This window comes from Centrocercus urophasianus, unplaced genomic scaffold (genome assembly GCF_019232065.1).
Source record: "Centrocercus urophasianus isolate 14NV4802_14NV808 unplaced genomic scaffold, USGS_Curo_1.0 seq_37, whole genome shotgun sequence".
NCBI classification, from domain to species: Eukaryota; Metazoa; Chordata; class Aves; order Galliformes; family Phasianidae; genus Centrocercus; species Centrocercus urophasianus.
The window spans coordinates 5,455,400-5,471,994 of record NW_024884944.1 but is presented as its reverse complement, the minus strand read 5'-3'; the positions used below and the strand labels follow the sequence as shown (position 1 = coordinate 5,471,994).

At 46.0% G+C, this 16,595-nt stretch overlaps 1 protein-coding gene across 4 annotated transcripts; it reads right to left on the bottom strand.

The window, feature by feature from the left end:
- Positions 1 to 5,651: 5,651 nt before the first annotated feature.
- On the bottom strand, positions 5,652 to 15,396 carry LOC122167512 (NF-kappa-B inhibitor zeta-like). Of its 4 annotated transcripts, none has more exons than XM_042832163.1 (12): positions 14,947 to 15,396; positions 12,811 to 12,935; positions 12,420 to 12,468; positions 12,158 to 12,204; positions 11,361 to 12,019; positions 10,075 to 10,180; positions 9,652 to 9,798; positions 9,395 to 9,455; positions 9,044 to 9,210; positions 8,853 to 8,963; positions 7,876 to 7,984; positions 5,652 to 7,589 (listed from the first exon to the last, which is right to left on the bottom strand). In XM_042832163.1, the coding sequence occupies exons 1-12, from the start codon at positions 15,185 to 15,187 to the stop codon at positions 7,579 to 7,581; spliced, it is 1,833 nt and encodes a 610-aa protein (XP_042688097.1). In that variant the 5' UTR covers positions 15,188 to 15,396; the 3' UTR covers positions 5,652 to 7,578. The 4 variants fall into 4 exon arrangements, with proteins under 4 accessions (XP_042688097.1, XP_042688098.1, XP_042688095.1 ...); XM_042832164.1 differs by having other exon boundaries at positions 12,158 to 12,201; XM_042832161.1 differs by having other exon boundaries at positions 12,420 to 12,935.
- Between the last annotated feature and the right edge of the window lie 1,199 nt (positions 15,397 to 16,595).

The following is a 16,595-nucleotide window of genomic DNA, read 5'->3' as shown; positions in this document are numbered from 1 at the left end:
GACTGCTCTGCGCTGTAGAAACCTGTGTTCAGTGGTGATGGGTCTGGAATAAGGAAATGGCTTGCAAAGCTTTTTCCCTGTGAAGTCTTAGGTTAAAGATTGCTGCTGTTCTTAGCAGATGTACAACTTCCCTTTTCCACAGAACAGATGCACAGTGTTGCTCTGTATGTCAGGTTGTCATTTGCCTGGCAGAGCCTGGAGTTGAACATCCCCATAAAATGTTTCGTGACTGTAATCAAGGCAAGAATAGCTGGAGCCTGAGTCATCCGCAAAGCCCTGCCTGACATGGTGACAGAGGCAGGTAACTTTTAGTTGTTATTTAACTTTTCAGTCCAGCAAAAGGACACCTAAAAAAGAGGGAGAGGCCACGTGTAACAAACTGCTTGTTTTCCCTTTAATTTGTGAAAGAAGATTAAAAAAAAAACGAGCAGGCTGTTGTGTGAATAGTGTTGAAAAGCAGCATATTACTGAAGACAGAATGTGGAGGTTTCACACCTTCTCAAATATTGACTGAAGAGACTGAAGTGTTCTTATCTGATATGGGAGGGAAAGCATCCCTGGTGAACAAAACAGGTGTTGGATTTTTTGTGGGTTTTGCTGTTGTTCTTAGTTTGTTTGTTTTAAGATCGTGTAATTATTTTGGTTAGCAGTGCTGTTTTTTCCTTGTAGAACATAACCACTGGTGTTTCCAGTGTGTGGAAGATCCACATTGCAAACAGGATGTGATGCTTTACTGGTTTTCTTTCTGGTCAGCAGGGTTTGAGGATTGATTGCTATTTTAATGACATGCTGTCTGAATTAAGAGGCACTGAGATGTTTTTAGTGCACACAGCAATGCAGACCAGCAACATTTTCATCTTTTTTCTCCCTAAAATCGAATGAGGGTTTTCTAAATGAAGGAAATGTGTTCACACGGACACAAGTGGCATATATTCTTCTGCAAATATTTGACCAACCAACTCCATAGTTGAGCCACGCTGTTATTTTTCAGTATAAACATTGTTCTCCAGGTAATGCTCTCTGTGGCCTCTGATTCTGCCAAAGAAGGTCTTTAGATACCTTTAGATAATGTTCCGTTTACAATTGTATGGACTTTCTTAAGAAAAGATTAAGCAGAAGCTGAAATACTTTTAAACCTTCCAGTGAAAGGCTGGGCTTTCACAAATGTACCTTGGGACAAAGCCAAGGCTCTCGATGGCGTCACCCCGAGTGGCTCTTGGGAGATGGCTGCAGCTTTCCTCTGTGCAGCCACAGGCTGAGGGCGGTGGGGCAAGCAGATATTTGGGCTGCTCCCTTTCAGTTTCCCAGCTGGCTGAACTGGGAGAGGAGGGTAAAGTTGATGTCCTTCCCTTTGGGGGAGAGGATCTTGCTTTGCAATGCAGTGTTGTCTCCTTGTGTGCATTTTGGTTGTGCTGTTGGTTTTTATGTACATTTCTAGAATGCACCTCATCCTGCAAAAGAGGAAGGAATCTTTTTCTGTACAAAATATGAACATGTGACAGCATAACATGGAGTTTCTCAGGGCAATTTGTCATCATCACAGAAACAACACCCATTAAATTGCAGCGGTGAAAGTGACCAAACAAATATCTTATGTGTGTACCTTCCTCTTTCCCTGGCCTTCCTGATTTATTTCTCCCCGTTCCTCAACATTTACCACTGTTCTAATTCATTCCTTTTGGGGAATCAAATGAATGTGAGGTTTCTGGCACTTGGGACTCAACTGCTGTGCTGGAAAACAAAACACCTGAAGGCTATTTATTTTGAGATATTCCTGAATTATTAATTCAAGTAAATGAGTGCAGATTTTTTCGGGTCCCAGGGACAATGCAGACTAGAAGCTGTGCTTTTAGTGTTTTTTTTAGTTTTTAGTCACATATAAATATATATATATTTGCAACTGCAATGTTAAAACCATGCAGGACATAAATTAATGCCTTTGTAACTGAGCTCTATTTCTGGATGAAGAGATGGGCTACAGTGGAGTGTATGGAACACAGTGGGGCTTAGCTTTGTTTTCCTCAGGGATTTATAAACCAAAGCTCCATTTCATTGTAAGAGAATGTAGCTGATGCTTTTGTATGCCAACATTATGCTATTGGAAATGGCTCACTATGAACAAATAAAACAGAAATCCAGCATTAAGGTGACCTCCATAACGTGCATAAATACCATCAGGATGGACTCCAGCAGTGAACGTGCGCCATGTGAGCAAATAAACTCCTTGGCTGCAAACAACAAGCACTGCTGGATTCTGCAGAAGCTTATCTCACCTTATATCAGAAAAGAGATTGCCTTTGTGTGTGACTAATGATTCCAGTGAAATTGAAAGGTCGTTTTTTCTAGCAGTCGAAACATGCACACCTGGAACGTTACAAAATGAAATCAGGAGCTGAAAAACTGTTTAGATCCATAGCAAAATAATGTATGTTCCTGCGTTTCCTGGAGTTTTTCCTCTTGCTGAATTGATTTCATGGCAGCGCTGCACGCATAGCTCTTGGTCCCGTGCTGTGGAGGAGCTGTGTGGGATGGGGAGAATGAGATCCAGAGAAGCCTGGTGAGGATGATGGGAGCTGAAGTTGGAGGGGCTGTGCTTGCAGACAGTGACATGCCCTGTTAAGCCTCAGTGTTGGTGAGGATGGAATTTGTTTGGCCTTCAGGGCAGGTTGCTGTGTGTTTCCGTGCTGTTGGTGAGCAGCTTATATGATTGCCTGCTGGAGGTAATGGTGAAGGGTTCAAAAATGGACTTCTTCGGCAGCAAAGGGCTTTAGAGGGCTTAATTTAAAATGAAGCAAAACCCAATGAACCTTAACATTTAAATCTGTCACTAATGTTTTTGTATCAGCCCCTGCTGTATGTTTTCCCTTAGATCCAAAGGCAGTATTTATTCTGGCTTATATAGCAAGCCTCAGGTGATGGTATTATGATTTCTGCATGTACCTGTTACACCACACAGACTTCAGTATTTGTCTTTGGAGATCTCGATACGTTCCAAAACATGAGACTTCTGTAAACTTATTGGGGCAGGGAGGATGGATAGAGATGACAAATGGAGATAAGTTAGAGCTGGGACAGACAGGCTTCTCGTGAGTGAAGTGGCTTCAAAACAGATGACAAAATATATTTATATTGTAGCCTGGAGACCTGGAGAAGCAGGGTGTTTGTCTGGGCATTGTATGGAGCTCATCAAGAACCCCTCACCCTCATCTTCCTTCAGGAAAAACTTTTCCTGATAACCTCATTTGAAACTTCTTCCTTCTCATAGAAGGGGACGAAGGATGGGGAAAAGGCAGGAAGCTGAGAGCACTGCTCCCTGTGGCTGGCTCCTCGTGGAGCAGGGAGCCTGGAGCCCCAGCCCTGCCTGTGGGCCAGGAGGGGTTTCTTGCTTCTGGGCTGATCATGAGCCAGTGCCCTGACCTTCCTTTTCCTACCTCTCCCCACTGTAACTCTTTGTTGGACTGCCTTGGACACCATGTGCTGCAGTTGCAGTTCTCCCTCCTCTGTGTTTTGTTTCATCTGCTTGGTGCAGCTGCAAAACAACTCTTGTTTTGAACTGAATCATTTTGTTTCCAAGTTTCTCCAGCCACAAACAGAGCAGGAAAAATAAAACTCGACGGGTGAGACTGTTCTAAAAGAATCTGAATCAGCCAAGAGCCTCTCCCTCCTGCTTGGCTCCGAAACTTGGCTCCTCCAGCTCTGCTTGCAACTCATCCCAGTTGTCATCACGTGGAGGGATGCAGAGCTGTGGGAATTGGGATGCACAGTGGTGAAGAGGAAGTGCTGATGCTTCTTCTCAAATTGCAGATATATATCCATATTCTCAGAGAGCTGCAGAGGGCTTTCTTCAGTGTCTTCCATCCCTCTCCTCCCAACTCTTTCCCTAGCTGGGATTCCCTTCTATGAAACTTAGTGCTGTTGTCCCATTTGCTGTAACTGGTGGGAGAACACAAAAACCTTCATGCCATCACCACTACTGACAGCAGCTCCCAGAGGAGCCATCTGCACCCCCAGAGCTGCAGTCTATGACAGGCTTTCTTGCTGGCTGCAGAATGATGTGCTGCTAAAAACCTGGCCCAAGATCCCTTCTTTGCTCTCTTTTTCTTTCTCCTATGTCCAGATACAAAGAGCTTGCGTGCAACTTCACGTTCATCTTTTGCACATCTGTGATCATGCTGTGTGTCCCTGCTCAACCTTAAGGCACTGATTTTGTGGGAGAAGGGTCTAACATGCAGCCAGAGCTCTGCTGAGGTAACAGAGAGGATGCAGTTCCTGTTGCCTGGCCTCAGGCTGTTTTAACAAAGACGTTGCTGCAACTTGCAACCTGTTTTCTAGATAACTTGAGCTCGTAGGGCTCTGGCTCAGATACCTTTTTCACCCAGCCCTGAATGGAGAGGCTTAGAGCTGGCAGCCCTGAGAGGTGATGTGAATTACTATAGGATCCTGCATCTCCATTAATGACTGTGGTTGCTCTGTCATTCACTCCTAAGTGCAGGGACTGTGGCCTTGCAATTACTACTGGTGGCAAATGTGTGCAGTGAGAGCTTCTGTCCTTAACAGGACCTTCTCCCAGCCAGTCTGCAGCAGATCTCTCATTTATCCTTTCCTCATCAGGAACATCCCAGAGAGCTGCTGGCAGCACGGATCTGCTCTTGTTACCTATTTCTGTATTCCTGTGCTGAATTGTTACCAATTCAGTGGTGAAACTTACGCTGCACTTCAAAATAATGATGCATGATGGTGCTCACGTATCTTCAAAGGAGCAGGGAATCAAAATAACCATGTGAGCCAGTGCATGACACTCATTTTGTAACCCAGGGTGAGAAGCGAGGTGAAGAAGCCAAGCATTTCTTTAAGTATGCCTTGTGCCACAGTTCAAAGGCAGTGACTGCAGCCTGGGGGAGTACGGGGACCTGGCTGGGGATTCATTAGCTGGAGGACGCCTGCTGCATGCAGCCTTGCTCCCTGTGATGCTGCTGGGTGGCACAGCACGCTGCTGGGTCCCAGGCTGCTGCCCGCGGCTGTGGCTCATGGATGGGACCCAGGGCTGGGCAGTTGTGAGCCCAGCTGTAACGTCAGGGTGGCTGCCAGCATCCTGTAACCACTGCTAACTGAGCATGTTTGAACTGGGACCAATGAGACCTGTGGGCAGGCTTGTGTTGTGTTAATTCAGAGTGGTGTCCTTTGAGACAGCCCTGAATCATAGAATCATAGAATCACCAAGGTTGGAAAAGACCTAAAAGCTCATCCAGTCCAACCGTTCACCCATTACCAATAGCTCCCACCAAACCACGTCCCTCAACACAACATCCAGTATCACTAACACTTCCCACCCCAGTCATCCACTGCAGATGCTGGGTGCAAAGCCTCAGCCCCAGAACTTCCATTTGATAATAATTATTTCTCCTCTTTCAGCCCAGCTTTGAGAGCAGCTGTCTGTTGTACCACTGCAGCATCAGCTGTGCTGGCAGTAGGGAGAACACAGTGCTTGCAGAGCCTTTGGGTGCTGTCAGGTCTCTTTGCCCTTCTGCCCACCCTTACACACTCAGGTACCTTACACACTCACTTACTACATCAGCTCCTTACTTCCAGTTTCTCCACCACTTCTGCCACGAGTGTGTTACAGCAAGAGCAGTTCATACAAACCAGAAAGCTTCATAAGCATGAAATCATGTATTTATTGACAGGAAGGGACAATGAAGCAACGTAAAGCACACCTACTAATGGTAATGCAATTAAGTTATAACTCATAGAATATATTTCATAGGCTAGTTCAGTTTAGCATATGTTGAATAAACGATAGGGTAAGGCTCCTGTCCTCCTTGATTAAAGTTGAATTCTTATAGAGTAAATTTCTACTCTTTTTAAAGATATCCCATAAAAATGATCATTTTTTCACTTAAAATGCTTCCTGATGCTCTTCTATGTTCACTGTATCACTTCATTCTTCATTTTGCTTGCGATGCAGCATCTCTTCGTTTTTACTTTACATAAAGGGTCTTCAGTTTCAGTGAGTGTTGGATCTGATCCTTAAATCCACCAATGAAAGCCGAACCACTCAGACGATCCTCATTAATTCTCTTCACATGAGGAAGCTCAGATGTGAGTTAAAATGCCAACATGAAGGAGGAATGAGTGGTAATAGAGGTAATAGAGTGGTAATAGAGGGGATCTTCCCCTCAAAGCACAAGAGGAAAGTCTTTGTATTTCCATGTGAAACCCAAAAGGGGAAAGGATCAAAGCATGCAGAACACCTATGGCAGGAGGGGGATGTTCAGCTTTACAACCCATTATGTGAACAGCAACACAGAACTATAAGGTACACATAAGAATCTTGATGTAGGTCTCATCCAGACCCAAGAATCTGAACATAGATGAATGCAACCCTGATCAGCAGTTCAGAACATGAGAAACGTAAGATAGGACCAAAATCCCACTGGAGTTAACTTAAACACTGTCACTTTTCTAGTAAAACTTGCTTCATGTTGTGCAACGTAGCTCTTGGAGCTTAACACTTAAGGATACCCAAGAAGAAATAAAAGGAACCTTTTGACAAGAAAATCCAAAGAGATCATTAAAGATCAGTTCCCCAAGCGTGCTGAGTACTCAGAGCTGGATCCTGCAATGTTACACGTGAAAAATCTCCCATCTACTTTAATGGGAAGTACATCTGTGAGTTGATTGCTGGATCAATCATTTTGTAGCTAGGTAAATGTAGATTGCTCCATACGTAGCAAACAGGGAAGTTTCATAGAAACCAGCTAATTCACAATCAGAAGTTCAAATTAAATGACATTACATCTGGGGAGAGAATTTTCTTTCTATTAATTACCTAATTTCTAGCAGTCCCATTGAATACTTCTGTATCTGGCAGTTGAAAATTTTTTAGGCAAAGCTGCTCGGTCTAACAGCGCGTTGTTGTGAAGTATTCTTACAGACCTACATTTTATAAAGCTGTATTCCTCTGTTAGATCATCACAGATAAACCATTCCAAATGTTTTACATCCCAGACTTCACCTGAAGTCCATTGCTGGTGGCAAATTCTGATTGCATAGATAATCAGCTCGACTCTTGTTGAAAAAATCTGCTCAGTAGCAGCACAGCTGTGCGTTGTGCTTTGGGTTTTGGTCTGTCTTTTTTTTGGAGGGGGGGATTTTGTTGTTATCTTTTTCCAGTGCCTTGAATTCAGACTGCAGAGACTGACCTTACATTGGTACCATCAGGACTAGGTCCTTAAGGGCTAAAATAGAAGGTTTTCCTCTTAACCAATGGTAGCTGCATTAAAAAAATTCAGACATTGGGAAAGTAGAACATCTACAGTTGCAATGGCCCTCCAGAAAGCAGTGCTAATGCTCAGCTTCATGAGAAAGCTAAGACCAATTCATTGACTGGAGCATCTAACACTGTCTAAGGATTTGCCCTGCCAATCAAGTTTACTCTTGATTGCTGGGTACTGAGGAGATATCTTCAACAGGCAGTTCAAGCTATAATACTTTTGAAGACTTTTACTGTCTGTTTTTGGCCTATTCTTCAGCAACAGCTGCAGCACACGGACCACGAGATGCAGATAACGAGCCTTATCAGCATTTCCCTGGAAGGTAATAAATGAACACAAATTCGGTTCAGTTTACATGTGACGTCTTCTTTCTCATGCCAAACACACACTGCCCTATTTTCAAGCTAAAGAGGTTCTGTGCAGAACTCTGGACTTAATCCAAAGTCTGTTGTAAATCACTGGGCATCTTTTCCATCAGTTCCCGTGAAGCTCATGAATTATGGTTTTATAGCAGTGCAGGGGATGAACCAGAACTTGACACTACATTGCAGCTCTTATATTACTGAGATTCTGACTAGGAGAAAACATTCACAGAAAATACCTTTAAGAATAATGTCAACGAAGTCCAAAGGTGAAACGGGCAGAAGCTCAGAGAAGTGATCTGCTGGTGAGGGACACGGCACTCCTGGAGCTGCCAGCAAACCATTACTCTGCATGGATGAGGAAAGCAGAACAGTAAATTTCCAGCAGAAGTCTCTGTGTTCAGACCATGCTCTGGTTTTGCGATTCCAAACCTAGATTCTGCTCCTTGCCATCAAAAAGGAAAGGGTGGCAGAGTTATCAGTTCAGTCAGAGATGAGCTGAGTTGAAATTATTTTCATGGCTTCTGTTGTGAATTATCTCTTACAGAGAGCATGGACTGGATGGTCTTAGAGGTCTTTTCCAACTTCGGTAATTCTGTGATTCCCTAGAGGACCTGAAATGTGGCTTTCAGTCTGTTTTTCTAGTTCAAATCTTACATTACTAGTTTCTATACGTATGCATAAGTGAGAGCTCATCTCTGATAGTCAAAAGACACTGAAAAAGGGCTGTTGTTACTTTCAAGCACCGAATATTTGTTTAATATTGGACAAGAATACTGAAGTCTGTGCTGCATATTGCATTATTTCAGCTGAATAGGATTTTGAAATGGAGCCCACAAGGTTTCACTTCTCAGTGCTGGTGCCTTGTGTCCTGTACCAAACACAGCAAGAGCCACGGATACCCACGGGACCATCTGGATATTTTGGGACCTGCCATGTGCTTTTGGTGCAGAATGGATGTGCTCAGGGTTGGAGGAAAGGATACAATTCAGCTCTTTGTCTTTTAAGGAATTGCTGAAAGTAAGGAGACATTGGCAATGTCTGGGGCAGTGTTTGCAGTGAGGTCCTTTGGAGCCTTTCCCCTGAAGAGGGGATTCTCTGCCCTGTGCCAACCAGGGCAGGGCTGGGAGCATCTCCTGTGCTCACTGAGGGCTTGTGTTAATCTGGGTTCTCGGGTACGAGGTCAGAGCCTGCTTAACAGGTGCTGTATGGTTACCTCTTGAAGAATGTCCAGTTCCTTGGGTTTATGAGTCTGGAGCAAACACATCAGCTCGGTGTTCTCCTCAATTTTTAAACAGGGAGCAGTAGTTTGACACGAACGTAGAACCTGCAAATGCAGTGAGACTGTGATTGCAGTCAAACAGGAAAACGTAAGGTCACAGTGAACAGCCTGCTGCTGATTCTCACCTGCAGCTCCGGTTTTCCTCCCATGTGCAACAAGCAGTTAATTCCCTCGAGAATTTGGTCCTTGCGTAGTTTGAGGAACCTCCCCATGTCACTGTCACCGTCGGTTTTTTGAGATTCCGTGGCTAAGATGGTGTGAGCAAGAGCAGCACAGTGCAGTGGTGTCAAACCTGAACAGAAACCACGGAGCAGTCAGACACGTCCATCTGCACTGCAGGAACCACCCCACCCCACGACAGCCCCCACGAGGGCAGGCTGCTCGAATGCCAAATCGATCATCCTCAGGCCCAGGTAGAATCTGTTGTTTGAGGCTTCTGACAAAAAGCATCCAAACGGCGAAGCGCTTCCTCTTACCGCAGTGGTCCGCCACGTTCACTGCTACGCACACACCGCCGTCTTTGCAGTTTTTCAAAACCTGACACCAAGAAGATTTTGAGATGATAAATCCCGATTTGGGCCCAGCTGCCCTTATTCTATCTCACCTTAACCCCATCAGACCAAAGGTAACTTCCAGGTTTCAAAACCCCTTGTCTGCTTTAAACTAAAGAGCACGCATCTGACTTCTGCTCTATCGCTGCACATCCCACCGCACAGCAGCAATGATAGCGCACCTCTAAGACCCGCAGGTACCCATTCTCTGCACACAGGTGGAGGGGGGTTTTCCCCCGCCCATCCTGCTCGTTGACGTTTGCCCCCAGGGATATGAGGTCACCGACCATCAGGTGCTGGTTCTTTTCTGCAGCAAGATGTAGTGCTGTCTGGGGAGAGAAGAACGAGAGAAACTCATTGTTGCTTTAAAGCCAGTCTTACATTTCACAGTGCTTGTTAGAGAATGAGGTGGGGAGCGGGATGCTGGGATCCCTGCCCAGCTATGCTATGACTTGCTCTGCTCGGAGCACTGCCTCCCTCCTTCTGTTTTGCTCTTCACTCGAGGATAGCAGCCACTCCTTCCCAAAGTGATGCTTGGCGTTTGTCAGGGTTTGAAAGGCATCTGCGTGCCATAGGAAATGACTCTTAGCAATTCAGCATCCTACCCGTTTCTCTGCATCCTTCTCATCAATTTTATTCAGGGACGCAAATCTCCGTGCTAGCGCGTAAGTCAGAGCTCTTCTTCCCTGAGCAACAGCCTTGTGCAGCAGCCTGGAACAGAAGATGTTTTAAACAGGTAAAATAATGGTTAAATTACTCAAAAGGAACAGAGATTTCAAAGCATGAAATGTTACAGGATCACAAACACCAAAAGCTTGAGATATTTAAGCATTTAATTTATTTAGTCTGTATTGATAAAGGAGTTGCTGATTTTCCAGCTTTGTTTGAATTTATTGTCTGCCAGGATTTCTTGGTCCTCCCTTCTCACTATTACCCCATTCCTCTCCTATCCAGCAGCTGCTGCTCCTTCCTTCTAGCCACCAACCAAACCTGATTTCCTCCTTTTTTTTTTTTTTCCTTTAGTATACAGAAAAAGCAGCGGAAACCCAAAGAAGGGAAACCTCTTTCCTGCACCTAACAAAGTATTTCCAAACCGTAATTCAGTCCTATGTAGGACCAAGTATCAGTGTACTAACTCCAGTCTCAGGGAGCTGCTCAAAATAGTGTGTTTCTCCTGAATCTCATACTGGAATTGTTGTTAATTTGGGTGAGCCTTTCTTTCTGCCTGGAGGAAATACTGACACAGGCATTGGTGGTATTTTTCCCTTTGTTTTTTCCTTCCCTTATCCCAGAGCATGATAACTGTGCCTCAGGGTTGGTGTATTGGGTGTGTGGTCTTGCCTTTGTGTATTCTTCTGACCTTGTCACCCGGTGCTTATGTACTTTGTAAATGTGTGCTGCAATTGTTAGCTCGTGACATTTACTTAAATACAGTCAAATTGTCTTAATTTCTTAATTGTAATTAGTTTTATTCGCATGTGAGAATTTGATCCCAATGTTTTCAACCTAGCTGAACTGCACAGAACCCAGAAGTAATTTTCCTTAGAGTGCAGCGTGGAAAATATCTCTTCTGCAAATCTTTTTCTGTAGCAATGACTCGCTTTGCTTGAGTTCATTTTCTTGTGAGCTTACATTTACAATTTAGCCTTGAATGTTGTTCCCACTGAATTTGTCCTATGGCAATTGTTGTCTAGCAATACCACAGACATGAAGTATTTCTAATTTTACTAATGGAATATTGATTCGGTCTAAAACCGAGGTTCTGGAGCACATCTGAACACACCATGGAGCTGGAAGACCTTTGCCACAGGCATGCCCTGAAGTAGCACTTGAAGTTACAGTCCCAGGAAATAGAAATCAATGTATTTCTATAGGAAAAAAAGCTGGAGACCTGTTGCCATTTTCATCAGGTGCAAGCAGTTTGTCTGCTGGAATATTCCTCAGCAAGCTTTCCTCCCTGTGTAGCTGGAACTGGAAGAAAGAGATGGCAGAGAGATCCTGCTGTGTGAAAGCAATCGAGGTCTGCCTCGAGCATCCTCTGGAACCCAAAGAGTCGCTGTCAGCCTCCACAAATGGCTCTGGATGGGCTCCTGGTGGATCGAAGCAGGGAGATGTGCTCTGTGCAGGCTGTGCCCAGCAGTGCTTCTGGGTGCTGCTACCCATGCCCTGCATCCACCAGCTGCTTTCTTTTTCCCTTGTCCTTGAGAACGTTCCTGGTGAATCAGGCTCATGCATGTCTTTCTGACCATCACAAAAGGAGCTCTCTACCTCCTCCTGCAATGCCGAGCTGCAGTCTATAAAGCAACAATGAGAACGCAGCTTGGTGAAGCTTTGGCACCTTTCCTGCACGTTGCCAGCTGCCTGCTTGCTTCCTCCAGCTCCCCACCAAGGGGCCTGCAGCTCTGCAGGGAAGCCCTGCCAAAAGCCATCGGGCGCAGCACGCAGAGATTCCTTCTTCAGCTGGCTTTTGTTCAGGTCTTCTTGCAGCACCTCCACCAGGATATCCAGGTCCTCTAAGCCTTTTAGCGTTTGCCCGATGCTCTGCTTGCTCTGAAACAGCAACAAAAGTGGGGAGGGTGGAAGATGGGGGAGGGAAATCAGACATGAAGTGTCCTGTTCTGGCTGGGTGATATATGTGAAATGCGCCTGGGGAGGCTGGCAGCGCGGCGCTGAAGGTGTTATGCATACCTGTCTAAGCTGCTTCTCTGTATAAGGGTGAACTCTTCTCTTTTCTGCTGAAAAGAAAGGAAGAAAAAAGCCATCTTGAGTTTGGGGCAGGGGAGGCCAACGCAGAACTATTCGGTCCCACATAACACATCCGCAGTGAAGGTGCGTGGCTGCCCTGCTCCTGCCATTGGAGGGGCCCTAGGGATGGCATGGGGCTCTTTGGTACTCAACACTGAGTCCCTATGTGAAAAGGAGGTGGTGTCACTGAGAGGAGCTTCCCAACCTGTTTTTCCTGAGGATCCTTTGCTTGCCGTCCTCACTGATGAGGCTTCCTGAGGAGACAAAAATAATAATAAAAACAAAACTACATTTAAAATGCTCGCATGTAAGGAAGTGAAACAATGGCAAACTGTGTGACCTAAGCTAAGAGCATTGTATTTTGCACTGTGTACTTTGCACAGCAGAGACTGCACATGAATGAATTTCCACGAGCAGGCAATTTGTAGCAGCCACACAAGGACAGGAGCACAGCCTTTTTGGAAGCCTGGCTTGTTAGAGCCAAAGGGCGAAGTTGTTTCTTTGGGCCACCTCTGGATAGATTGCAGGGCAGTATTCAGATCACGGATGGTTTCTTGCAGCCCCAGCTCTGAGGGCCGCCCTCCCACAGCCCTTACCTGGCTGGCAGCTGCCTGCAGCCCCCTGGAAAGCCGGACCTTCCTCAGCAGCTCCCGCACCGGCATCTTCACCCTCACACCCATGTAACGCCTCCGAGGAGGGGGATCCGAGCCCAGCGCCGAGTCTGGAAAAGTCACCACACGATGCTTAAAGGAACAGAATTCTCTGAGCTGTTAGAGGGCAGTGGGAGGATGAGGTCACCCTGCGAGCTGTGATTCTGGTGTTCATCATCACTTGTGGGAAATTTCCACACCACCCCACGTCTTCCTTGACTCTGGCCTTTTATTAAGACGCTTCCTGCTCACAATTACTGCAACGCATCGCTTCTCGGGCTGCTCCAGTGTGCTGCAGTAAATATTTTGGTGCAGTTTCCTGTCCCGCAGTTTATTTTATTGATTTTGGTTAAAAAAAAATAAGGAATAGAGTTGTTTTAGAATTGAGATAGTGATGCCATGTCCAAAGTCTTTCTGCAGTGGCTCTTGGTGTATAGAGAGACATGGTTTAGTGGAGGGTTGCTAGAGTTAGGGTAGTATGGTTAGATTGTGGCTGGACTCGATGATCTCTAAGGTCTTTTCCAAACTGAGTGATTCTGTGATTCTGTGAGACGTCAGTGCAGTGTGATGCAAAGGGAAGCAAGGGTTTTCTGTACTGAAATGAAATAGTTATTTGAGAACATATATAATTGTCCAAACAAGTTTGCCATCATCAAAACAAGCTGCTCTGTAATTGTTTGCTAGTCCTTCTTGCATCTTAGACTTGAATCCCCAAACTTGAAAGACTTGCCCAGATTAGGAGCTTAAATGCATTGCTTTTGAAACACCTTTTATATAACACCACATCCCTGACCCCTCTCCCCTTGAAGATGATCAACCTTCCCATAACACACAGTCAGTAACAGCTATCATCATTATGAAATGACAGTTTGGTTGCATTGGCTCCCACTAGTTAACATATGACACGAGCAGACTGAAGGACACATGCTGGGGTCAGCATGAGGCTGCAGCCCAGCCCAGCAGGCATGCATGGTGCAGCTGCCCAAAGCAGCAGTGCTGACAGGAGTGCAGCTGCACGAGAGGTGGTTTCAGCTGTGTGATGCTGTTTCTGTGCCCTGTTCCAGGCAATGAAATGTCCCCGGTGCACTGAGGATGTACTGAATGCTTGGTGCTGAGGGCTGTGCTGTTTGTGCCTGCCCAGCCTGTCACTGAGTGCTGGGACTTCTAAAGTGTAGGTTATTGCTCAGACTGCTCTAGAAATGGGACTGATTCCTATGGCTGATGTTTTGAAGAAGAAGGATTTAGTCTTTGTAGGGTGTTTCCTTCCTGCACTTGAAGGGAGCTTCCAAGGAGGAAAAGGACCAACTTTTTACAGTCTGATAGTGACTGCAGGACAAGGAGGAATGGCTTTAAAGTGAAGGAGCGGAGATGTGTGTGAGCTGTGAGGAAGCAATCCTTTGGTCAGGGCGGTGAGGCGCTGGCGCTGCTGCCCAGAGAGCTGTGGGTGCCCCATCCCTGCAGGCACTCCAGGCCAGGTGGGATGGGGCCCTGGGCAGCCTGAGCTGGTGGGGGGCAGCCCTGCCCACGGCCGGGGTGGCACTGGGTGGGCTTTGAGCTCCCCTCCAACCTGAGCCATGCTGTGGTTCTATGATTCTGTCTCAAAGGACTCCGTGAAAAGCGATACGAAAAAACACAACTGCCTCAGTAAAAATGCTCGATAGTGGGTTACATTACATGCATGGTTGTATTTTTGAAAGCTCAGCTACAATTGACCAAGCACACTTTCACATATTTTGTAAGATTAACAACTCAAAGGTCGTATCTATATTACATTGCCATTAAATTCAGAACCAAACTTGCAATTCAGATTGTGAATGAGCAGCAGAACGTTGGAGATAGGCAGAAATAATGGAGTACTGAGCTGCCCTTCAGCAAGGGGAACAATTTCTGACTTCAGCATGGCAGAGCACAGCCAAATAACAACAAGGTGTGAGCAGCAGCACGCCATGAGCCTTTGTTTGACGCTGCTGCCACAGGAGCTGAACGCTGCTGGCACAAACGGAGTCCCAGGTCAGTGAATGAACCTCTTCACTTCGCGAAAGCAGCATGAAACAGAAAATGTCAATAAAGGTTTGATCTTACCAGTGGGAGCAGACATCGCTGGAGGTTTATGTGGAGGAGCTGGGTAGATCTCAGGGCTTGCAACATTAAGTTCAGTTAATCCAGAGTCTGGCAGCGATGGGCTTTGTTGAAAATGCCTTTTGGGACTGGCAGTTTCCCCAGGCTGCGGAGATCCCTGGCCTGGACTGTAGCCACAGCTTTCATTTTCAGTGATGTTTTGCTTGACCAGTAGCTCAGGGCTCGTGCAGACTGTTTGCAGCATTACCTCTGCGTGCGTAGAAGAGAGCTGAGAAAGGAAGGGTGGGAATAAAACCCTGCTGAGCTGCAAAAGAAAGAAGTATCCAGTTTCACATCAAGAACATGACAGCTGTGTTTAACTCTCCATCGTGGTTAGGCCCAACTCCCTCTTCTGTTCCTCAAAGCGAACTGTAGTGGCTGCAGAATAAAGGCAGTCCCTGCAAACTGCCTGGGAGAGTTTCTTGGCTCACTCTTTATAGTCAGGCACGGCCCAAAGGACGTCAGCATGAAGGTCCCACCCTCTTTCCCAACGATCTGCAGCAGCAGCTGATGAAGAAATGGCTTTTCCCAAGAAGAGTCTGAGCACAAGTAGAAAAGAGCTCTTCCTTAGATAGAAACCATGAAAATCTATTTGATTTAATGCAAATAGCATGGGGAGAGAAAGAGACCTCTGAATGGACTGATAGATTGGACAGTGCAAATGAGCTCTGGATCCAGTGCTTTGTCAATTCCTTTGTCGGAAACAAAAAACAAAGCAGTTTTCCAAATCTGCAAAAGAGGAACTTACAGAAGCCAAAATAATCTTCCCCTAAGCACAAAAATCCAGCTAAGGAAACACCCCCCCCCCCACCCTCTGCTAGCTTTGAGTCTATGAAGAGTGAAGTGCTGCATCATAGAACCACAGAATATGCCCCATTCAGGATTTTGGTGTTTCTGCCTGTGAGGATTTGCCTGTTTCATTTTTGGCAAGGGGGGATGTTAAGTATGTGATGGGCACAGCTACTGGAACTCACATGAAGAATCTATCTGGACGAATCCTCTTCTTGCGGGAAGCCCATTTCCTGAGGCCACCAGGAGACCTCAGTGCAAGGTTTAAACTCTGTTCTCATGTCCCTGGGAAATCCCTTGCAGTTCACACACCTACTTGAGGGCAGTGACGCTTCAGCTGAAACAGGTACTTCCCTCAGGTAGTTTGTTTGGAAGGCTGCAGACTTCATCCGAGGCAGCAGCTCCCTTAGCTGTGTCCTGCACAGCACTCCTCTCCTAAGCAGAATCACCCTGTGTGTGCCTGATCAGGAAGCAGACAGCCTTTCTGCACCCAGTTATGAGAACTGCGTTACGAACAGCTTTCGTTTAAATTGGGCACTGGCTGCTCTCTACAGACTTGCACAACCCTCGTGTCCCATTTCCTCTGTGCTGTTGCAACTCCAGACTTAGGAATATTGGCAGTTGTGAGGCAGTGCTCACAACTAGATCTGGTGTTTGTACAGTGAGCATGGAGTCAGGTACCAAGATGGTGGCATTACTGCATCATAAAACACGACTGCACGGCGGGGAGGCATGGCTGACAGACCCATTTCTTTGCATGGATGCCCATGATCTCAGCTAACAGAGCAAAGCAGATCTCTTGCTGTGAAATCCTTGGGGCTCTG